The sequence below is a fragment of the Chiloscyllium plagiosum genome, unplaced genomic scaffold, assembly GCF_037043375.1.
Source record: "Chiloscyllium plagiosum isolate Xiang-an unplaced genomic scaffold, Cpla_swu_hap1 HiC_scaffold_3, whole genome shotgun sequence".
NCBI classification, from domain to species: domain Eukaryota; kingdom Metazoa; phylum Chordata; class Chondrichthyes; order Orectolobiformes; family Hemiscylliidae; genus Chiloscyllium; species Chiloscyllium plagiosum.
In genome coordinates this window covers 119131593-119156353 of record NW_028270141.1, presented here as the reverse complement: position 1 = coordinate 119156353, position 24761 = coordinate 119131593, and the positions used below count along the sequence as shown (strand labels likewise).

Genomic DNA, 24761 nt, shown 5'->3' with positions numbered 1-24761 from the left:
TAATGCAGAACCCCAGGCTAATGTTCTGACAGCATAGACTGGAAACCCCCATGGCAGCACTGTCAAACCTTGTGAACCAGATGAGTTTTTACTAATGGCCTTTAGGGAAGGAAATCTTACATCTTCATCTGGTCTGGCTACAGATGACTCCAGACTCACAGCAATGCGATTAATTCTTAACTGTCCTTTGGGCAGTTATGAATGGGCAATAAATGCTGGCCAATGTTCATAAATCCATACACGAATAAAGTAAAAAGTAGCTATACTCTGGGTCTTTGTTTTGAGTATGGGCATCTTAGGGACTGAGGAATAAAGAGAAAGGAGATGGAGGAAAGGGGTGGGAACCAATAAAACAGTTGTAAACCCTAACCTCATATAAGGCTGAGAGACCAGGGAGTGGTGTTTATTCCTGAAAATAAGCCATGTTGGGTGAAATGGAGAAAGCAATTCGTTGCTCAGACATGTAATCTCCCTCTCTGGGCCTACATACTTTATACAGCTCCTCTCAGGCACTCCGCCATCAGCTTCATATTTCAGCATCAAATCTATGACTCAACAATTTCCAATCTGGAGGCGGACTTCACATTACCATTCAGAGCTGAGAGAAGAAAAAAATGCTTTCTATTTTTTTTCGGGGATCTGTGATATTTCTGGGCAGGGCTGAAAGCCACCAGCCTCTCTGCAGTCTGAAGCAAAACGTCTGGGAGAAACGTGGGGAGAATTTGGGGCGGGGGTAAAGTAGCTAGCAGCTCGGCTTTGCTTTTTTCCTTGAAACTTTCTGTCACCCGATCCCATACATCAGCAGGCTGCAACCAGTTGCTAGGCAGTTCTAATATTTCTGAAAAGTTACACCAGGAAAAATAAAACCTGGATTGGTGTTTAGGGAAAAAAAAGAGAAAGAGAGAGATGGATAAACATGTAATAATTAGATTCGAAAAGATTAAAAACAAGTGAATTATACATCCATAAAACAAAACTTATTGAAAGGATCAATATTTACTTACAGAACTCAGATTACATCGCCCCTTCCCCTCCCCAAATCATCATGTTTGCTCTGGTCTCAAGTGGTGCAGAAAATGGCATTTTTGCCAGGGAACAGAATGAGAGGCTGTGCCTGCTCTTTGCTGCACAGTTTGCAACGACTCTATGAGATCCAGACACTAAAGTGCCTGCAGTGCTTTGCAATTCCAGCTCGTGTGAACATTACTGGCTTAACTAGACCGCAAGGGGTGGAAGTGGGGGAGCTGTAAAGATGCCATACCGCTGTAGATGACTACAATTAAACAAAAAAAAAGTTGATATGGTAATATTTATCTGACTTTTAAAAAAAATTACATGAAACATCGAAACAAACTGTTTGATTGCACAACGTAAGTCACCATGCAAAATGAGACACCTACATCAAGACACCCATAGTCTTTCAGGGCAAGCCCGCACCAGGTCCTGTGGGCTGCACTGTGCACTCCGGGCTGGGCCTACTGTAGTGCAGACAAATATATCCTACCCTGTTTCCTCCACCAGCATCCGCGGATTCAATTGCACATTTCTCTTTTGAACTCAAGACAGGAGAAAGCAAACGGAGGAATAACAATAACGACAAAATAATACGAGACGCTCATTCCCACTCTACTTTTGCAGTTACTTTGTCCTTTTGCCACGCTGTTCTTCGTACAGGGGCTGTGTGCATGGGGAGGGGGGCGGAAAATTGGATGGCAAGGGGGTAAGTCTGTCTCTCACCAATTTCCTTTAACACTGCAAGAATCCTCAGGATTTGAGATTTCACTTGAGGCCTACCAATTGGTCCTCCTCTGCGATGACATTTCCCCCTTTCAGGGGACGAATCTTAATGCTCCTGTGCTCCCTGAAGGGGAAAGGAGACTGAAAAAAAAAGTCTAAACACGACGCCCAGAGTATACTGAACAGAACAGCTCAGCTTTCCTTTGGCAAAGTACTGAACAGCCACAATACATATCAGAGAGAGAAAAAAACAGTGCAGCTTTCCTATAATCAAACAACATGGAAATGAAGGACCATTACTGAGCATTTAACACAGAAAGGGTTTTTTTTTGGGGGGGGGGGGGGGAAGAAAGAGGACAAAAAAGCTGCAGAGAGCAGCAACAAAGACGCGTGAGAGGAAGGCGGCTGCTAACACTGACCGGGACGTCTGCATCTAGCTTGGCGAAGACAAAGTTCGTCAATTTGACAACGGTTCGATTAAAACAAATTTTTATAAAAGTGCCTTGTTCTCCTCCCTGAAGGGGGATCAAGCCGCTGATCAGGAGGTAAGCTCAGCACCTCACCTTCACACACACAGCTGCTGGTTCTTATTCCAGGTCAGTCATAGGAGGGAAAATAAAAGTTTAATTAACTAATAATCACTCAACGGAAAGACAAAACACACCTAAAATTGGTCCGTGCATCCTTTGACAGAAAGAGGGAGTGTGTTTTTTTTAAAGGGGGGGGAGGAACTTAAGAAACAAAAGTAGGTGAGCAAGTTAAATTGCCTGGAGGGCCATAGGTGCAGGGAGAGGTCACAAGAGCCTAAAGTTGGGATGGGGTAGAAGTAGGAATGCCAAACGTTTCTGTTCTGATGGCTGAAGATGCTGCTGTAGACCCACTAGTGGGACGTGGAGGAGACACTGGAGTCAGTTCTCTCCTAGACGGAGTTGTTCCAGATGGTTTCTTTCAGCTCTGAACACTGGAAGTAGTGCCGCTTGCGGTGGGAGGTCACCTGGCTGCTCGCCCCCTGCCGGTCCGGGCGGCTGCTGTCTGGGGAGCTGCCGGCTGCCGGCGTCTTGGTGGACGGGAAGTTGACTGCACTGCTCCATTTCTCCAGGCTGCTCAGCGGATTGTCAACCGAGATTCCTGGAGAGGAAGAGAACGCAACGGTGGGTAAATCAGTCCCGGTTCTTTAATTTCCCTTGTTCAGCTGAATTTAGAGCACGACAGTACTGCCTGTCCCGTTAACTCACTGTTCACATGGCAAGAACCAAGACCAATTAATTAATAATCACTCAAAAGAAGGACAAAACACAACTTCCTCTAACACTGAGAGGAGGGTATTGGTCTTCCAGTTACTATCCCTATCCCTATAATTCAAAGCCGTTTTCACACAAAAGAACCCCAACGTTTGAGTTAAACAGGGTAATTACCACAGCGACATGGGAATTCAATGGGAACTGACATTTTATTCTGAAGAGCGTAGCTAGGTTGAGGAACCTCAAGAGGAAAGTGGACCCAGTAAACAAAGAAGGGAAGTTGGAAAGGGATAAACTGGATTAAAAGAAACAAGATTACTAGAACTTTCATGGAAAATGTATGACACAAATGGAGGCCATTCAGTCCATCATATCCATTCCAGTGTTTCTGTAAAGCAGAAACACTGGCACAGACTTGTTGGACTGACCAGTCTATTTCTGTGTTGTAAGTACTAAGCAATTCTATTAAATGATTTAAAAAGATAAATTACCAGAGGACTTGAATGAAGTGACTTTGAACTGAGAAGAGCAGATCATACAGGAAAAATGTGTGAGTCACATAGTCCACCTGCTCCAGCACACATCCCATCAACTTCAAACCAAACGGGGGACCTATCATTTATACAAACTTGCATCTGATACATTACAAATTAATCTGCGATACCGATACACATAAGAAGGTTAACACTTTATGTCAAAATACTGAACAAACATAACATGTGCAGATTCATGCATGCCTCAAAGACCCACTCTATAATACTCACCATTAGAAAGCTAAAGAAAGAAATATTTGAAAAAAGAACATGCACATATTTCAACAATACCAAAAAAGAGAAGAATCAAATGTAAAGGTAATTAACAATTTCATCAAACCAGTTTTAAAAGCATAAAATAATTCACATATCACAGCATATTAATGCCTTACCTTTTTATTTGAGTTGGGAGATGGGGAATACATGATGTTGCAGTATTCCTTGCCCAATCTTGGTTGCCTTGAGACAACCACATAATGTGGGATTGATGCCATATATAGTCCTAGTAGGAGTGGCAAATTCCCTTCCCAAAAGTGTATTCATGAATTCATGAACCAGTTGCAATTTTATAATAATCCAGCAGGTTTTATGTTTTTTTCTGGTGTGACAAATTACTAGATATCAATTCCATAATTTGTCATTGCGGTATTTTAACAAACAACTTATGTGTCACTAGCACAGTACTGTAATGACCATGCTGTCATATCTGACTTCCATTCTATTGAAGATCAATAAAAGTTGGTTATGTCACCTATATATTAATCCTCATTTACTAAGGTTCAATGCTGATAGTACAAAGCCTATTTTGGTTGCGGGTTACTTATCTTCAGACACAAAGTATTTTCCAACGTTTATCTAACATGATGCAATGGAATACTGGAAACCTGAAAGAATGAAATATAGAATGAAAAATGGCCTTTTACCCCATCGAGTCACAGTCCTCTATAGATTATAAACAATCTACTCCACCTCTGTAATTCTCAGAATGAAGATATTGTCTGATCCCCAATAGCCATCAAATATGACTCCTGAATATTCATGCATTCCCATATATCCACTATTCAATATTTTTTCTGAGGGTCCAACAGGATTGAGTTTCATTCTGTGGAGTGTTTGATCATCTGTGTCCTCATTCAAATGCCTCTATTAATGAATTTATAAAAGTGTTGCTTATAGATGTCTTTATTAATTCATTAAAGCCAATACAATGAGGGAAACATCATACCAGATATTGAGACAGATTCATTTTGACAGGATTAATTGACAATACCAACTGGGAGCCTGTTCCACATTTCAATTGTTCTGTGGGAAAATTTGTAGTGAAAATACATGAATGTGGACACTGTAATGAGTTTAGCCAGGTGGACATCATAGAACATGAAATTAAAATGAAAGAACTGTGGATACTGTAAATCAGAAACAACTCAGAACTTCTGAGAGGATCACCAGACCTGAAACTTTAACTCTGATTTCTCTTCACAGATGCTGCCAGACCTGCTATGCTTTTCCTGCAATTTTTGTTTTTGTATCATAGAATATGAGTTCCCTGATTGGGGTTGTTAGCCTGGTCCAATTAGGGAGCCTTGGCTGACTGATATAAACAGGAGCGTCAGAGGTTCTGTTCATGCTGAGCGTTGGCTTTGAGGAAACTGGACCAGAGTCAAATATTATGCAAATGTAAATAAAGGGTGACTTGCTGACAGGATACTGGCACCAGTGGAGTTAGTGAGTTGGGATTTTCTGTTTATATAAGGTATCAACTTAATAGAATGGAGATGGGAATGGATGGTTAAATCCCTGCAATACTGCACTGCTTGGCAGCTCCTTCATACAAATTAATGAAAACAGGCATTTGCCGTCCAGGTATACTATTCTGCATACAGTCTTCATATCTGGTATTTTAGGCACAAGTGCTAAAATCCAAAATCTGTCACTGATGCTTGAATGTACAGCAAAACATTGCTTTAAAAAGGTAGCAAGCAGGATAGATAAAGAGGAAGCAGTAGATTTAATATATTTGCATTTCCAGAAGGTATTTGATAAGATAGCACATGTCAGTCTATTTAATAAAACAGTGCCCATGCTGTTGGGAATAGTATTTTAGCATGGATAGAATATTGACTAACCAATAGAAGTTTAAAAATCACAACACCAGGTTATAGTCCGACAGGTTTATTTGGAAGTACTAGCTTTCAGAGACCTGCTTCTTCATCATGCAGCTGTGGAGTAGGATATAAGACACAGAATTTATGGCAAAAGATCAGTGTCATGCTACTGAAATGATATATTGAACAAACCCAGATTGCTGTTAAGTCTTTCATCTTTTAGAATGGGTTGCAGGTTTCGGTTCATTAATACATAATTCCCAGAACTTCTTTCTAGTCATATTTTTGAGATAACTTAAGGTTTTATAAATAAAAGTGACATCTCAGCTCAGACATTGCATTCAAGGTGTGAGCTTAGAGCCTTTCTATCTCAACCTTGAGCCAGAGTGGTTCCATTTCCAAAGTAGCAATTTATAAAATGTTACATGGATTGACTGCCTGCATACATTTTACCTCGACATCATAACTAATAGAAGAAAGCATGTTGGGATAAAATGGGTATTTTCAGGATATTAGTGAAGTGCTACAGGGATCAGTGCTGGGACCACAATTATTTACAATATATATTGTATTACTTGGATGGGGGAGTGAATGAACTGTCACCAAGTTTGTGGAAGACACATAAATAGGTAGTAAGGCAAATGCTGAGGATGACATGAAGAGTCAGAGTGGGCAATAAATTGGCAGATTGAGTATAATGTGGGAAAGTGTGAGGTTCAGCACTTTGCCAGGATGAACAGAGGATCTGAGTATTATATTTAAATGAAGAGAAACAAAGGATTTGCAAGCCTTCATTATAAATCACAAATAGCTAGCGTATGAGGTCAGTGGCAAGGCAAATGGAATGGTGGCCTTTATTTCAAAGGAATAGAGTACAAAAATATTGAGGTTTTGTGAAAACTAACCAAGGCACTAGCTGGACTGGACCTAGTATTTTATGAATAGCTTTGGGCCTCTTTTTGAAAGAACGATATACTGGCTTTTGATTTCTCTTTTGCTGTTACATTCTCTCCATGTGTTTCTTCCTGGTGTGGAGAGACTTCTGTACACAATGGTGCAAAATTATGTCTCAGATGCCTTCTGCAGCAGTATAGAATGACTCTGTCATAAACTTTTAAAGCCATACGCAGTGGTCTGAGGCAGGAAATTTATCTGTAGATGGTGACGTAACTTGGCAACAGCCACCATGTAACACAAAGGTGACTCGTCCATTGCTCCTCTGTGGAGCTGAGGAACGTGAAGTGCTTTTTGAAGATTTGGCCTCATGTGAAGGGCTGTCTCCCTTCCAATTGCTCTAGTTCTCTCCCATCAATTTCTGGAAGCATTCCAGCATTACTGGAATAAATTAGTTCCAAAGTTGATCAAAGTAGAAATAGCAATGTCTTCTCTGAAGTCAGAACTCATTTGTCACGTACAGGAAAGTAATCAAACAATGGCCCTCTCACTCAGATCCCCTCTCACTCTTCTAAACTCCACTTAGTACAGGCTCAGATGAACCAACCTTTCTAATACATCAGCCATAGGTCATGGCTGATCATCAAACTCAATGCCATTTTCTCACACTATCTCCATGTCCATTGATGCGTTGAACATATTTAATGACTGAACTCCCAAAAACCTCTGAAGTGCAGAATTCCCTCTGAATGAAGACATCCATTGATATCATAGTCCAAGATGACTTGACAGTTATCCCAAGACAGTTTTGCAGACAAGGGAAACAGCCTTTCTGCATCCACTTTTTTCCCAGCTCTAGAGAGGTCCAGTTTCCTCGTTCTCTCTTTACAGGAAAATCCCAACATCCCAGGCAATATCAGCTGAACCTTTGCTGCCAAACGACCATGAAAGGTACAAGGAGACAAAATCCATCTTCACATTGAGGATACCCTCCATGGAGTTGTCTGAGACTACCCCTGTGTTAAGTGGGAGAGATTTTGAAAAGACATGGCCTCTCAAAACTGAGCATCCACGAGATGCTGTGGGCCATCAGCAACAATAAAATTGTATTCAACCATACTCTGCAATCTAATAGTCCAGCATCAAACTAATGGCCCAACCATGGTTCAATGAAGAGTACAGGAAAGACATGGCCAGGAGTAGAACCGGGGATACCTAAAGACCAAGAGTTAACCTGGTGAAGTTAGAACCCAGGACTGCTCGCATACCAAACAGCAGGAGCAGCATTCACAAACAGGGATAAGCAATCCCACACAATTGGATCAGATTGGAGCTCTGCATTCCTGCCATATCTAATTGTGCATTTTTTGGACAAAATCTATCAGGGGGGAGGAAGCTGCATAGATATCCCTGTCCTCAATGATGTGGTATCCCAGAACATAAAAGATAAGGTTGAAGTATTTGCATCCTTCTTTAGGTTGAACTGCCAAGTAGTTGATCCACTTTCATCTCCTCCAGACGTCCCCAGCAACACAGATGTCAGTCGTCAGCCAAACTGATTCACTCCATGAAATATCAAGAAACGGTGGAAGGTACCAGATTCTGTGAAGACTATGTGTCCTGACAACGTTTCGGCAATAGCACTAAAGACATGTTCTTCTGAAGTAGCCTGCTTCTATTTGGGCTGTGAATGTACAGCTCCAATTCTGGCATCTGCTTGGCAATGCAGAGGATTGTCCAGGACAAGTCCAACTTGACCACTACTGTCCCATCAATCTACTCTAAACCATCAGCAGAGTGATGGAATGGGTCAGGAATGGTGCTGTCAAGCAGAACATGCTCCACAGTAAAATACCCTCTAACGCTTGGTTTGGGATCTGTCAGAGCCACTTCGCTCCTGACTTGCTCCAAACATGGACAAAAGAACCAAACTCTGAGGTAAGTGCAAGTGACTACCCTTGACATAAAGGTGGAATTTAACAGAGTATGGCATCAAAGACCAGAAACAGAATTGGACCAGCCATAGAAATATTATTTCTACAAGATCAGGTCAGAAGCTAAGAATTCTGTGGTGAGTAACTCACTGTTTTACTCTTCAAAGCCTGTCTACTATCTACAAGGCACATGTCAGGAGTGTCATGGAATACTCTCCACTTTCCTGGATAGATGTTGCTTCAATAAAACTCAAAATTCGAAACCATTCAGGGCAAGGAAATATCTACCTCCTTCAGTTACTCCTTTTCGTCACCAAGATAGAATGGCAGCATTGTGTACCACCTACTAAATGCACTGCAGCATCTCACCAAGTCTCTTTCAACAACATCTTCCAATTTCATAGCTTCTACTACCTAGAAGGACTAATACAAGGGAACACCATTTGCAAATTCCTCTCCAAGCTATACAGTATCCTGTCTTGAAACTATATTGTCACTCCTTGAGGTCAAAATCCTGGATTTTCCTTTTTAACAGCACTGTGGGTGTTCCTACACCTCAAGGACCGCAATAGTTTAAGAAGGGAACTCCAGAGAAATTAACAAATGCTGTTCAAATCAGCAACACTCTCATCCCATGAACAAACATGTTTTTAAAAAATCCTTCCTTTGTTAAGGAAACTAAAACTGCACACAATACTCTAGGTCTCACCAAGGCACTATACAATGAGAATCGTAGAGATGTACAGCATAGAAACAGACCCTTCGGTCCAATCCATCCATACCGACCAGATATCCCAACCCAATCTAGTCCCACCTGCCAGCACCCAGCCCATATTCCTCCAAACCCTCCCTATTCATAAACCCATCCAAATGCCTCTTAAATGTTGCAATTGTACCAGCCTCCACCACATCCTCTGGCAGCTCATTCCATACACGCACCACCCTCTGCGTGAAAAGGTTGCCCCTTATGTCTCTTTTATATCTTTCCCCTCTCACCCTAAACCTATGCCCTCTAGTTCTGGACTCCCCAACCCCAGGGAAAAGACTTTGCCTATTTATCCTATCCATGCCCCTCATAATTTTGTAAACCTCTATACGGTCACCCCATAGCCTCCGACGCTCCAGTGAAAACAGCCTTAGCCTGTTCAGCCTCTCCCTGTAGCTCAGATCCTCCAACCCTGGCAACATCCTTGTAAATCTTTTCTGAACCCTTTCTAGTTTCACAACATCTTTCTGATAGGAACGAGACCAGAATTGCACGCAATATTCCAACAGTGGCCTAACCAACGTCCTGTACAGCCACAACATGACCTCCCAACTCCTGTACTCAATACTCTGACCAATAAAGGAAAGCATACCAAACACCTTCTTCACTATCCTATCTACTTGCAATTCTACTTTCAAGGAGCTATGAACCTGCACTCCAAGGTCTCTTTGTTCAGCAACACTCCCTAGGACCTTACCATTAAGTGTATAAGTCCTGCTAAGATTTGCTTTCCCAAAATGCAGCACCTTGCATTTATCTGAATTAAACGCCATCTGCCAATCCTCAGCCCATTGGCCCATCTGGTCCAGATCCTGTTGTAATATGAGGTAATCCTCTTCGCTGTCCACTACACCTCCAATTTTGGTGTCATCTGCAAACTTACTAACCATACCTCTTATGCTCGCATCCAAATCATTTATGTAAATGACAAAACGTAGAGGACCCAGCACCGAGCCTTGTGGCACTCCACTGGTCACAGGCCTCCAGTCTGAAAAACAACCCTCCACCACCACCACCCTCTGTCTTCTACCTTTGAGCCAGTCCTGTATCCAAATGGCTAGTTTTCCCTGTATTCCATGAGATCTAACCTTGCTAATCAGTCTCCCATGGGGAACCTTGTCGAATGCCTTACTGAAGTCCATATAGATCACATCTACTACTCTGCCCTCATCAATCTTCTTTGTTACTTCTTCAAAAAACTCAATCAAGTTTGTGAGACATGATTTCCCATGCATAAAGCCATGTTGACTATCCCAAATTAGTCCTTGCCTTTCCAAATACATGTACATCCTGTCCCTCAGGATTCCCTCCAACAACTTGCCCACCACCGAGGTCAGGCTCACTGGTCTATAGTTCCCTGGCTTGTCTTTACCGCCCTTCTTAAACAGTGGCACCACGTTTGCCAACCTCCAGTCTTCTGGCACCTCACCTGTGACTATCAATGATACAAATATCTCAGCAAGAGGCCCAGCAATCACTTCTCTAGCTTCCCACAGAGTTCTCGGGTACACCTGATCAGGTCCTGGGGATTTATCCACCTTTAACCGTTTCAAGACATCAGCACTTCCTCCTCTGTAATCTGGACATTTTGCAAGATGTCACCATCTTGTCCTTAGTATTTTGTCCTTAATATATTTGTAAAACCCCTTTGATTTTTCCTTAATTCTATTTGCCAAAGCTATCTCATGTCCCCATTTGCCAGTCCTGCCCATCCCTGAGCCATGTTTCCGTAATTGCTATGATATCCCAGTCCCATGTTCCTCACCATGCCCTGAGTTCATCTGCCTTCCCTGTTCGGCACCTTGCATTGAAATAAATGCAGTTTAATTTATTAGTCCTACCTTGTCCCTGCCTGCCCTGACTGTTTGACTAACGTCTGTACTCAGCTGTCTTACCGTCTCAGATCGATCTCTTTCCTCATTATCTCCCTGGGTCCCAACCCCCCACCTTACTAGTTTAAATCCTCCCAAGCAGTTCTAGCAAATTTCCCTGCCAGTATATTAGTCCCCTTCCAATTTAAGTGCAATCCTTCCTTCTTGTACAGGTCACTTCTACTCCAAAAGAGATTCCAATGATCCAAAAATGTGAATCCTTCTCCCATACACCAGCTCCTCAGCCATGCATTCATCTGCTCTATCCTCCTATTCCTGCCCTCACTAGCTCGTAGCACTGGGAGTAATCCAGATATTACTACCCTTGAGGACCTCCTTTTTAAATTTCTACCTAACTCTCTGTAATCTCCCTTCAGAGTCTCAACCTTTTCCCTTCCAATGTCGTTGGTTCCAATGTGGACAATGACCTCCTGCTGGCCCCTCTCCCCCGTGAGAATATTCTGCACCCTCTCTGAGACATCATTGATCCTGGCACCAGGGAAATAACACACCATTCTGCTTTTTCTCTGCTGGCCATAGAAACATCTGTCTGTACCTCTGACTACAGAATCCCCTAACACAATTGATCTCTTGGAAGCTGACGTACCCCTCATTGCATTAGAGCCAGTCTCAACACCAGAAACTTGGCTCTTCATGCTACGTTCCCCTGAGAATCCATCACCCCCTACATTTTCCAAAACAGCATACCTGTTTGAAATCGGTATATCCACAAAAGACTCCTGCCCTAGGTGCTGACCTCTCTCACCCTTCCTGGAGTTAACCCATCTATGTGACTGTATCTGAGACTTTCCCCCCTTCTTATAACTGCCATCCATCATATATTGTTGCTGTTGCAAATTCCTCATCGCTTCTATCTGTCTCTCCAACCGATTCACTCGATATGATAAGATTCGCATCCAACAGCATTAGAAGAAAAACACCTTCATTCCTCAACTTAAATCCTCTTGCAATACAGGCCAACATACCACTTAGCTTCCTAATTACTTCCTGTACCTACATATTAGCTTCCCTTGACATACAAAGAAGGACATCCAAGTCTTTTTGGACATCAACACTTCCCAAATTTTCACCATTTAAATAATACTCTGCACCTCCATTCCTCCTACAAAAGTAGATGACCTTGCACTTAGGCACATATTAGCGTGGACAGAGGATTGGTTAGCTAACAGGAAACCGAGGCTGGTCATAAACAAGTCATTTTCAGATTGACAAGTGAGTGTCACAGGAATTAGTTCTGAGGCATCAACTATTTACAACTTATCTTGATTATTTAGATAGCAGGAGAACAATTATGGTAGCTAAATTTCTAATCGGTGAGGATAGGTAGGTAGGTAAGTTGTGAAGAGGGCATTAAAAAGTCCACAAAGGGTACAACTAGATTAAGTGAGTAGGCAAAAAAAAAGCATATGTAATATAATCTGGGTAAAATTGAACTTGCCTACTTTGGCAGGAGAAAAATAGAAAAGTAACCAATTATTCAATTAGAGAGAAATTGCAGAAATTCAAGGTACAGAGGAATCTGAGTGTCCTGGCAGGTGAATCACAAAATGTCCACATGCAGGTATAGCAAGAGATTAGGATGGCAAGGAAAATGGAGCGTAAAGGTTTGGATGTTTGCTACATATAAAAGGGGCAATAGTGAGACCACATTTGGATTAGTGTGCATGGCTTTGGTCTCTTCATTTTAGAAAGCATATAAATGTGTTCGAATTAGTTCAGAGAAGGTTCACTTGATGGACACCCTGGGATGGGGATGTTATAAGACATAGGAGCAAAATTAGGCCATTCAGCCCATCAAGTCTTTTTTGCCATTCAATGCGATCTGATAATCATCAACTCCACTTTCCTGTCATATTCCCCATACTCCTTAGTGATTAGAAATCTATCTCAGCCTTGAGTATACTTATTAACACGGCATTGACAGCCTCTTGCAGTCAACCCTTCTCATAGAGACAGACCCTTCATGCCTGGGATCAGCCTTGTGCACTTTCTCTGGACTGCCTCCAATGCCAGCATATTTTTCTTTTGAGACAGAGACCAAAACTGTTCACAGTATTCCAGAATGGTCTCACGAGTGTCTTGTGTATTTTTGGCAAGACCTCCTTCTTTTTGTACTTCATTCCACTTTTAATAAAGGCCAACATTCCATTTGTCTTCCCTAATACCTGTTGAACTTGGATACTAGCTTTTTGGATTAGTGGTGCTGGAAAAGCACAGCAGTTCAGGCGGCATCCGAGGAACAGTAAAATCGACGCTTCGGGCAAAAGCCCTTCATCAGGAATACCTTACTAGCTTTTTGGGATTGGTGCATTAGAAATACCCAAATCTCTCTGCAGTTTTTCCCAATTTAAATAATATTCATATCTTCTATTCTTCCTGCCAAAGTATATTACCTTATTTTTTTCCCAGTTTATTCCATCTGCCAAGTTTTTGCTCACTCACTTAATCGGTTTGAATCCCTCTACAGACTCATTGTGTCATCCTCACAACTTCACTTTCCACCTATTTTTGTGTCATCTATGCACTTAGCCATAGTATATTCCCTTCTGTCATCCAAATTTTTTATATTGTAAATAATTGCAGACCTAACACTGATTCCTAAAGCAGTCCATTCGTCAGAGATTGAATCCTGAAAATACCCTCTTTATTCCAACTCTCTGTGTTCTGTCATGATGAAAGATTGGGCCAGGATCCATTGGCATTTGAAATGAGAGGTGATCTTGTTAGGTGAAGATCCTCAAAGGGCTTGACGGGGTGAATACTGGAAGGGTGGGCTAAATTTTACACTCCTTTGGCCACGTCTGAGTTGCGGTGATTTTTCTGGAATATCTGTCACTGTGGGGCCAGATATTCCAGAACTGGCCAGCATCCCTAGCACCATCTTGAAAAGGACATTGTGCTCCCAGACAAGACTGGAGCTGCCCTGCATGTTACTGATATTTGTCCTGGAGGTGGCAAAGTCCTGAAGGTCAAACTAGATGGGTTAGTGCTGATGTAGGACATCCTCATCCGCCAGGACCAGCAGTAGAGACCATGCCATCAGACCATGCTAGCTTGATGTAAGGCTGCCACCCAGTTTAGAGCTGAAAATGTGTTGCTGGAAAAGCGCAGCAGGTCAGGCAGCATCCAGGGAACAGGAGAATCGATGTTTCGGGCATAAGCCCTTCTTCAGGCTTATGCCCGAAACGTCGATTCTCCTGTTCCCTGGATGCTGCCTGACCTGCTGCGCTTTTCCAGCAACACATTTTCAGCTCTGATCTCCAGCATCTGCAGACCTCACTTTCTCCACCCAGTTTAGAGCACTTTCAGCAATCTGGAAGAATGCCCTGCTATGGCAGGATCACCACCTCCTCTCTGATAAATCACGCAAACTCTGTCTCTGTTCCTGTACTCACCTCCCACCAAGTCTCCTGCTTGAGCATTCTCTCATAAATGGCTGCACTCCCATTTCCACTCCTTCTCCTCACCACCTCGCCCCCGGCACCCCCAACCCCAACATCACAAACCCTGCATTGCCCTCTGCATTACTTACTGTGGGAGAAAACCCGCTTCCCTGTCCACCCACAGAATGGCCACAAAGAACATAAAGAACCATGTCTGCCTAAGCTGCAACAGAAACTACCCAGAGTGCCTCAGCCTTGACTAAACAGGCTAACTAAGACACTAGGCAGCAAACAGGAGATGACTCAAGCCACTTCCAGACTGGGGAGTACACTTCCTGAGACAGCCTAACAATAGACTTCCTAGCCCTCAGTAAACACAACTGCTCCTGAAGCATTAGGGGCAGCCTCGCTCCTCACACATACTAGAACTCCACAAAGGCTACTTAGACTGAAAGGCACCAAGGTAACTTGCTTGCAGACAAACCTCAATGTAAACCCATTGATACCAGAATGAGAAACATTAGCACCTACTCTCACAGAGGATTGGAATCTCCTAACTCAGTCATGGACTGATTGCTGTTATCAGACGGCTGATTGTCCTCCCATTGATTGTTCTGTAATTCCCACCACATTACCCCGTACCCCTATTAACCTGCCTGTGCCCACTGCTCGAAGAAGGGAACCCTTGATCTACGCGTACAGAATGTCAGTTCTGTGTCAGCCCAGTCAATTTCTGCTCCAGCGATACCACTTGTAATAAACAGCTGGTCAATTTCAACTGGTCCACGCTTGTACAGTCTCTGTTCAATTGGGTAATTTCTCTAACACTTACTCATTTATTTGGGAATACCTGTCCCATCCTCACTCCAAGAGGAAAACAGCCCAACAGTAGGCAGACAATGTCATGATGGGCAAGATGGGGTGACGTGAAACATAAACAAGAAATTGTTGGAGAAACTCAGCAGGTCTGGTAGCACCTGTGGAGATAAAACAGAGTTAACGTTTCAAGTCAGGTGACCTTTCTTCAGATGTTTAGATGGATGATGTTCTGCCCGTCATTTGGCTGTTCACTCGTTATGAGGGGATCCTAACTGGACCACCCTGAGACTGGCATTAGAGGCTGCCTTTAGCTGGAATCCCTGAGCGCAACCTATCCCCTTGACTTGACTGAGGCCTGTTGACAATGATGTCAAACTTTGTGTCTGTGCGAAATGGCACAGCAAAACAGCAGTAACATTAGCCTCATCTCTCAATGGCAAAACACACAAAAAAAGGCAAAGCCATGCAAGGCAGGGATGCCGTGAGCATTCACGTAGGCTCAGAGGAAAGGAGCACTCTGTCAGCAAGTGAAGAGCTCAGAAGGAGATGCAGCCTGTCCCAGTGTTGGGTGAGTGTCCCTGAATGCACTGTGACCCCGCTGCACAATACAATCATGCTGACGCAGCCTGAGGAACAGCATTAAGTGCAGAAATGTGCTATATGTAGAGCAGAGAAGTGCCATGAGGGTTCATAGAGTCTATTTCATGTCAGATGTCAATGCCAATGTCCAAACCTATTGCCAGTGCCCATGGAACGTTCCCAGAGATGTTGGTGTCTGGATTCCAAGAGAGAGGTCATTTAAAGCAAGTGACTAAAGCACTAAATCCACCAGGTATTTACTTCTCAACGACGAGCTTGTTTGGCGAGGTGGTAAGATGGAAGGCTCAATATTAATGATGTCCTGATGAAGGGCTTTTGCCCGAAACGTTGATTTTCCTGCCTGACCTGCTGTGCTTTTCCAGCACCACACTAATCTAGACTCTGATTTCCAGCATCTGCAGTCCTCACTTTTGCCTCAATATTAATGAGGTCAACTGGGCTGTTAACAAGACATTTGACAACTGGTAATGACCATCAATTGGCATCCCGTTACTATTGAATGAAAATCTCATTACGTTGTTCCCTGTGTTGAGTGGGCCTCACTGCCCACACATCTTGATATTGTCCACTTTGCTCAGACCCTGATAAGATTCTGCCCAATGTTTCCCCTTGTGGGAAACAACAGAACTTGGGGACAGAATTTAAAAATAAGGCGTCTCCCACTTAACAAGGACATTTGTTTTTTCCCCCACTCAGAGGATTGAGCGCCTTTGGAACTCTTTCCCAGAGAGCACAGGGGATTGGATCATTAAATATGTTTATGGTAGGGGTAGACAGCTTCTTGACTAACAAGGGAGTCATTGATTATATGAGTTAGGTGGAAATGAGAAGTTGAGGCTACAAATAGATCAGCAATGACCTGATTGAATGCCAAGACAGGCTCCAGGGCCTGAATGGCTTATTCCAGCTCCTATTTTATCTGTTCTATGTGACTCTACGGAAAAGTCCAAATACACCACAGCCACTTGTTCTCCCATATCTACTCTACCAGCAACATCCTCAAAAATCTTTGCCAAATATAACTTCCCTAAATCTATGTTCACTCTGATCAATATTTGCTAAATGTCCAGGTGTCATGTCCTTTTGTAAAATATTTGAGTATTTTCTGCACTGCTGAAATCAGGCTAAAAGATGTTTTCTCTATCCCTTCTTTCCAAATAGCGGGATTACACTTGCAACCTTCCAATCAGCACACACCATTCCAGAATCTACAGGATATTAAAACAGCCATATAAGATGTTTAGGATTGGTCGTTATAAACCGGACCTATTATTTTTGCTATTCACTAGCACCAAATGTTGCCAGATGGGTTTATTATGTGACAAGCTGGACAGAAGTGCCATAAAAATAGCATTGGGTTCACTTAAATATGATAACAAGATTCCTGAGAGTGAGAATGAATGGATAATTACAACATAGTATTTGGAGCAGCCCTTCCCAATGTGGAGAGGACTCACCATAGGCATGAGGTGGGCTTGGAAGAGCCTGGTTGGTAAATAAGTCCCTGAGGAACCTGTTTATGATATAAAAAATAGGCCCAGTACAATCACATTTCTCAGGCCATTCCCCTTCTGCTGTACTCATACTCTTGTGGCACTGGGTTAGGGAATAAATCAGTATCCCTGAGAAGAAAGGCTCATGTCACCGGATTTTGAAACAATGATATCTGCCACATCTGACCTCTATCTCCTCTGGAACACTGGGCAGCACCTCGAGTATCAGGAAGTCTGCTGAATATTTGATTTGTCTTGAATTTCTTTGACTCAAAACAAAATTGATGGATGCATAAATGGGAAGTATTTCCGTTTACTATGCTTCCTCCAGCATCATTTCCATTTTTAGTGACTTTGGAGGAATTCAACTAATGGACTATAACTGGAGGTACAAGACCTAGAGTTAAACCTGTGATGTCCCACGTACTGAATTCGTGAATTTATTAATCCACTGAAGCATCAAAAAATAAGAATGAATCTGGGAATATTCTCCTTTGCAGTGAATAGAAACATTAATGGCAGCCTGGCTGCTTGCCCATCACTGGTAATCAGTGTGTGGTTGGGTAGATAAACCTTTATCAAAAAACATTCTTGTGCAGGATGCAATGTTGAGGCCAAGGAGAACATGGCCCATGCTTCTATGTTCCTAACATCAGAGGCTACCTCTATGACAATCCAACACAATCAAGGAAACAAGTAGCCAACATAATAAATGTGATGTGAGCTGCTGAATATACTGTGCAAAAGGGGAAAAGTAAAGCAGTTGCAGCAGGAGTCACGTGAATGCAACAACAGTTTGCTTTGACATAATGTCTTTGATGTTTTTAAACATCCTAAGGGATTTCAAGTGAGTGTTATGTCAATATGCCTTACACATGGCACCAAGCCACACTAGGAGATATTATGACAGATAACCAGAAGTTGATCAAAGAGGGTGGGGTTTACAGAGCATGTCAAAGGAGAAAAGAGCAGGACAGTGTAAGAAAGTTGAGGAAATAAATTTCAGCACCTGTAGCCAAGGCAGATGAAAGCATGGTCACCAATAGCGAAGAGATTAAAATCAGAGTCGCACAAGAGAGCAGACTTTGAGAAATGCAAGCATCTCGGGGTAGGATGAGGTGGGATTGGATGGAGGCAGTTTGGGTGAGGCTTGAAGGTTACCTTGGAATGGACATAAGGTAGAGCCTTGTACTAAATGTGATTCTTCTAGATCAAAGACTAGAGCACATTTAAGATTCCCATTGACAGCCATGGCATTGTTAACAGACAGAATTACTGGATGGCGGACCCACAGTTGTAAACCACTACATTTTTCAGGAGAAGTGACAAACTGTTCACCAGGAACCTGAGGAAAAGCCGCTTCATCAGAGGAGTAAAATACTTCAGAACAGGAACATGGTAGTAAACAAAGACAGAAATTGCTAGAAAAGCTCAGCAGGTCTGGCTCCACATGTAAAAGAGAAATCAGAGTTAATGTTTCAGCTCCAGTTCTGAGGAAGGGTCACTGGAACCAAAACATTAATTCTGATTTCTCTTCACAGATGCTGAGCTTTTCCAGCAATTTCTGTTTTCGTTTCTGATTTACAGCATCCACAGTTCTTTCGGTTTTTAACTTGATCTTAACACTCATTCATTACTTCATATATAGTCTATAGAGTCTATTTTCAGTAGGCTGCATGATGTAGACATTTAATGCTGCACCTTCACCTTTAGGATGTGGATTGGATTGAGAGTTAAGGCCAACGTGTTTGGATTGTTTAAGAAGCAGATGAATATCTCAGCAAAAGAGGCTGGCTGAATGTTCCCAAAGAGAATACCTCATTGATGTATGGCATATTCATCAGACCACATTGATAATTGTACATACCTACACTCAAATCAGAACATTATCCACTTGACTATTCATGCTATCAGGCTGTTCAACAACATATCACTTCTATGACAAATATAGCATTTAGCTAAGGTAAATGTCACCATTAGATCAAAGTTAGCACTTTAATCTCTGAATTACAAGTTTGTGAGCTCAAGTCCCCATCCAGGAAAGAATAAGAAAATAAATGTGGCTCAAAATCCAGTGCAGGAGAGAACAAATGCCACATTGCCAGCGGCACTTTCTTTCAGATGAGATGTTAACTTGAAGTACTGTTTACCTTCTCAAATGGACATAGAGTCAAAGAGATGTACAGCACTGAAACAGACCCTCAGTCCAACTCGTCCATGCTGATCAGATATCCTAAATTAATCTCGTCCTATTTGCCAACATTTGGCCCTTATCCCTCGAAACCCTTCCTATTCAAATACCCATCTAGATGCTTTTTAAATGTCTAATTGTAACAGCCTCTACCATACATGCACCACAGTCTGCATGAAAAAATTGCCTCTTAGGTCCTTTTTAAATCTTTTCCCTGTCACACTAAATCTATGCCCTCCAGTCCTGGACTCCCCTGCCCTGAGGAAAAGACCTTGACTATTTATCCTATCCATGCCCCTCATGATTTTAGAAACCTCTATAAGGTCACCCCTCAGCCTCTGACACTCCAGAGAAAACAGCCACACCCTATTCAGCCTCTCTCTATAGCTCAAACCCTCCAACCCTGGCAACATCCTTGTAAATCTTTTCTGAACCCTCTCAAGTTTCACAAAATCCTTCCTTTGGCAAGGAGACCAGAATTGCACGCAATATTCCAACAGTGGCCTAACCAATGTTCTCTACAGCCACAACATGACCTCCCAACTTCTAGACCCAATGCACTGACCAATAAAGGACAGGAAATGCTTTCTTCACTATCCTATCTACCTGTGACTCCACTTTCAAGGAATTATGAACCTGCACCTCAAGTTCTCTTTGTTCGGCAACACTCCAGGACCTTAGCATTCGGTGTTTAAGTCCTGCCCTAATTTGCTTTTCCAAAATGTAGCAACTCGCATTTACCTAAATTCAACTCCATCTGCCACTCCTCAGCCCACTGGTCCATCTGATCAAGATCCCGTTGCAATCTGAGGTAACCTTCTTTGCTGTCCAATTTTGGTGTCATCTGCAAATTTACTCAGTATACTTCCTATGCTCACATCCAAGTGATTTATATAAATGATGAAACACAGTGGACCCAGCACCGATCCTTGTGGCTTTCGATTGGTCACAGGCCTCCATTCTGAAAAACAACCCTCCACCACCACCCTCTGTCTTCCGACCTTGAGCCAGTTCTGTATCGAAATGGCTAGTTCCCCCTGTCTTCCAGGTGATCGAACCTTGCTAACCAGTCTACCACAAGGAACCTTGTTGAATGCCTTACTGAAGTCCATGAAAGATCTCATGGTACTGTTCAAAAAGAATTGAGTGTTGTCCTGGTTAACATTTAAGTCATTGCTGATTGAGGCTTGTTGCCCTGATACAAGTTGGCTCCTGCCTTTGTCTACATCACAATAATCACTTCAAAATTACTTGTGCTCATCTGAAGATGTGTGGCTTTCTTATCTGGTGCCTAATTTTTTTAAATGACTTAGTGATGGGGAATGAAGACCATTGCAAGATACCAGGTGAGAATCCATGTGATTTTGATCAAGAAAAGTGAGGAGTTCAGTTGAACATGGAAATGATTTATTTTAAATGCAACTTAATAAGATGTTGGAACATCCACAGAAATGTAGTTTGAACTGCCACGTTCTAATTTGTGCAGACCATTATTACTGAAAATGATTTATTAAAAAAAAATTAAATTAAGAATGATTTTGAACTTTGTTGCTGCTGTAAGAACTCTGCAAAGCTATTGTAAACATTATGGATGGCATCTTGTTTTCAGTAATGCAGAGGACGTTGGATGCCTCTGAGTATATTACAAATAGTAATCCAACCGAGGGGTTCAGATAACAATATAAACCACCAGAGCAAAGCATGAGTACTTTATATTTGTCATCTGAACCCCCTCGATCAGATTACCGCCATATTTCACTGACAGGCATCTGGTATTATTTATAATGTATGGTGGATAGGGAATATTTTTCATATAAAATAGAGATTTTATTGCAGTGTAGGTTGTTAATAGGAATATTTCTGGTGTTTATAATACTCCTAGCAACCGATTAAGTAAAGCCTTATGACTTAACACTTCACAATTTATGACTTTTTCCATTATTAGCAGATTTGAGATAGTAAATTGTACAAAATCACTACATATTAAAGGGAAGGAAATATCATTATGCAGAAAATTAAATGTATTTTGATAATATAAAATATACATTTCTTTCAGACATCTAGCAAGAAGCAGTTTGTAAAGTATTTAACACCCTTCTCTCATCTCTATATTCCCTCAGGTAAATTAAATACAGCACTTAAATCAATCTCTGGTAAACCTGCTCAGTTGGATGCAGAAGATTACAGAACTTTTAAAAAGCACATTTTCCTAACAATCCTGTCAATATTTATATCTGAACATTAAGCCTCATGACTGGGCATTTATATAATTGCTGGATGTGAAATCTTGTATGTGAAAACTGATCATAATGCTTGATTGCCAAACAGGCAATGTTTTCTGTCATTGTCCATGTGGTACAATTCTAAGCCACATCAAGAATTGGATTCCTCAATACAAATATTTGTGCTGTAACTGAACTGAGACTTTTTTTTGAGAAAACAGAAATCAAAATTGTTCTTGATGAACCCCATTATTCATATAGGTTTCTGACAATGAATGACATCAGCCTATTACTGGGATTGATGAAAAACCTAAAAAATAAATAACACACAGAAATAACGACATAAGTCAGACATTGTGATCACTATGATGTGGAGGTGCCAGTGTTGGACTGGGGTGGACAAAGTTAAAAATCACACAACACCAGGTTTAAGTCCAACAGGTTTATTTGGAAGCACTAGCTTTCGGAGCGTCGCTCCATCATCAGGTGGTTGTGATGAGCTGATGAACCACCTGATGATGGAGCGACGCTCCGAAAGCTAGTGCTTCCAAATAAACCTGTTGGACTTAAACCTGGTGTTGTGTGATTTTTAACTTTGTGATCACTGTCATCCTGTCGTCAAACCATGCATTGTGCGTAACAGTCATGTCATCATTCATATATTGTCTCCTCAATCTGAGATATTTGTATCATCTTGGTGCCACTGTTTAAGAAGGGTGGTAAGGACAAGCCAAGGAACTATAGACCAGTGAGCCTGACATCGGTGGTGGGCAAGTTGTGGGAGGGAATCCTGAGGGATAGGATGTACATGAATTTGGAAAGGCAAGGATTGATTCGGGATAGTCAACATGGGTTTGTGTGTGGGAAATCATGTCTCACAAACTTGATTGAGTTTTTTGAAGAAGTAACAAAGAAGATTGATGAGGGTAGAGCGGTGGACGTGATCTATATGGACTTCAGTAAGGCATTCAACAAGGTTCCGCATGGGAGACTGGTTAGCAAGGTTAGATCTCATGGAATACAGGGAGAACTAGCCATTTGGATACAGAACTGGCTCAAAGGTAGAAGACAGAGGGTAGTGGTGGAGAGAAAGTGAGGGCTGCAGAAGCTGGAGATCAGAGCTGAAAATGTGTTGCTGGAAAAGCGCAGCAGGTCAGGCAGCAAACAAGGAACAGGAGAATCAACGTTTCGGGCATAAGCCCTTCTTCAGGAATGAGGAAAGTGTGTCCAGCAGACTAAGATAAAAGGTAGGGAGGAGGGACTTGGGGGAGGGGCTTTGGAAATGCGATAGGTGGAGGGAGTTCAAGGTGAGGGTGATAGGCCGGAGTGGGGTGGGGGCGGAGAGGTCAGGAAGATGATTGCAGGTTAGGAAGGCGGTGCTGAGTTCGAGGGATTTGACTGAGACAAGGTGGGGGGAGGGGAAATGAGGAAACTGGAGAAATCCGAGTTCATCCCTTGTGTTTGGAGGGTTCCCAGGCAGAAGATGAGGTGGTGGAGAGTTGTTTTTCAGACTGGAGGCCTGTGACCAGTGGAGTGCCACAAGGATTGACGCGGGGTCCACTACTTTTTGTCATTTATATAAAAGATTTGGATGTGAGATTGATGTGAGATTAAGAGGTATAGTTAATAAGTTTGCAGATGACACCATAATTGGAGGTGTAGTGGACAGCGAAGAGGGTTACCTCAGATTACAACGGGATCTTGATCAGATGGGCCAATGGGCTCAGAAGTGGTAGATGGAATTTAATTTAGATAAGTGCAAGGTGCTGCATTTTGGGAGAGCAAATCTTAGCAGGACTTAGACATTTAATGTTAAGGTCCTAGGGAGTGATGCTGAACAAAGAGACCTTGGAGTGCAAGTTCATAGCTCCTTGAAAGTGGAGTTGCAGGTAGATAGGAAAGTGAAGAAGGCATTTGGTATGCTTTCCTTTATTGGTCAGAGTATTGAGTACAGGAGTTGGGAGGTCATGTTGCGCTGTCCAAGACATTGGTTCGGCCATTTTTGGAATAGTGCATGCAATCCTGGTCTCCTTCCTATCGGAAGGATTTTGTGAAATTTGAAAGGGTTTAGAAAAGATTTACAAGGATGTTGCCAGGCTTGGAAGATTTGAGCTATATGGAGAGGTTAAATAGGCTGGGGCTGTTTTCCCTGGAGCGTCGGAGGCTGAGGGGTGACCTTATAGAGGTTTATAAAATCATAAGCGGCATGGATAGGGTAAGTAGACAAAGTCTCTTTCCTGGTTGGAGGAGTCCAGAACTAGAGAACATAGGTTTAGGGTGAGAGGGGAAAGAGACCTAAGGGGTAACCTTTTCACGCAGAAGGTGGTACTTGTATGGAATGAACTGCCAAAGGAAGTGGTGGAGGCTAGTACAATTACAACATTTAAAAGGCATTTGGATGGGTATATGAATAGGAAGGGTTTGGAGAGATATAGGTCAGGTGCTGGCAGGTGGGACTAGTTTGGGTTGGGATATCTGGTCGGCATGGATGGGTTGGACCAAAGGGTCGGTTTCCATGCTGTACATCTCTATGACTCTATGACTAAGCCCCGGCATGAAGGGTTCCCCTTGACATGTGCAATTTCCTATGGCTTCATGAAGGAGAAATCTTTCCAGACAAATTTACTGGAATTCTTTGAGGAGGTAACAAGCAGAATAGATAAAGAGAAGGGGTAGAGCTGAGTCCACTTACAACATTTAAAAGACATTCAGACAGGTACACGGAAAGGAAAATTCTAGAGGGATATGGGCCAAATGCAGGTGAATGGGACTAGTTCAATTTTGGAAATCTGGTTGGCAAGGGTGAGTTGGGCAAAAGGGTCAGTTTCTGTGCTGTATGACTCTATTGGAATGGATTTAAATGTATTTTGGGTGGCAGCAGTTGGCATAGGGCTCTAATAGGCACAGGGAGTGGGTGTATGAGGGGCCAAGGTTGGAAGCCTATATTTAAG

General features: G+C 42.4%; 1 protein-coding gene across 2 annotated transcripts in view; it reads right to left on the bottom strand.

Moving 5' to 3' along the window:
• Nucleotides 1-2074: 2074 nt before the first annotated feature.
• The window catches only part of sobpa (sine oculis binding protein homolog (Drosophila) a), a 354580-nt gene continuing 331893 nt past the window's right edge, over nucleotides 2075-24761 (bottom strand). Inside the window, exon 9 of one of the 2 annotated variants that reach the window (XM_043687068.2) lies at nucleotides 2075-2865. In XM_043687068.2, the coding sequence (XP_043543003.1) occupies nucleotides 2657-2865 (209 nt within the window). In that variant the 3' untranslated portion in view covers nucleotides 2075-2656. The remainder of the gene's footprint in view (nucleotides 2866-24761) is intronic. The other variant, XM_043687067.2, reaches the window with a different exon arrangement.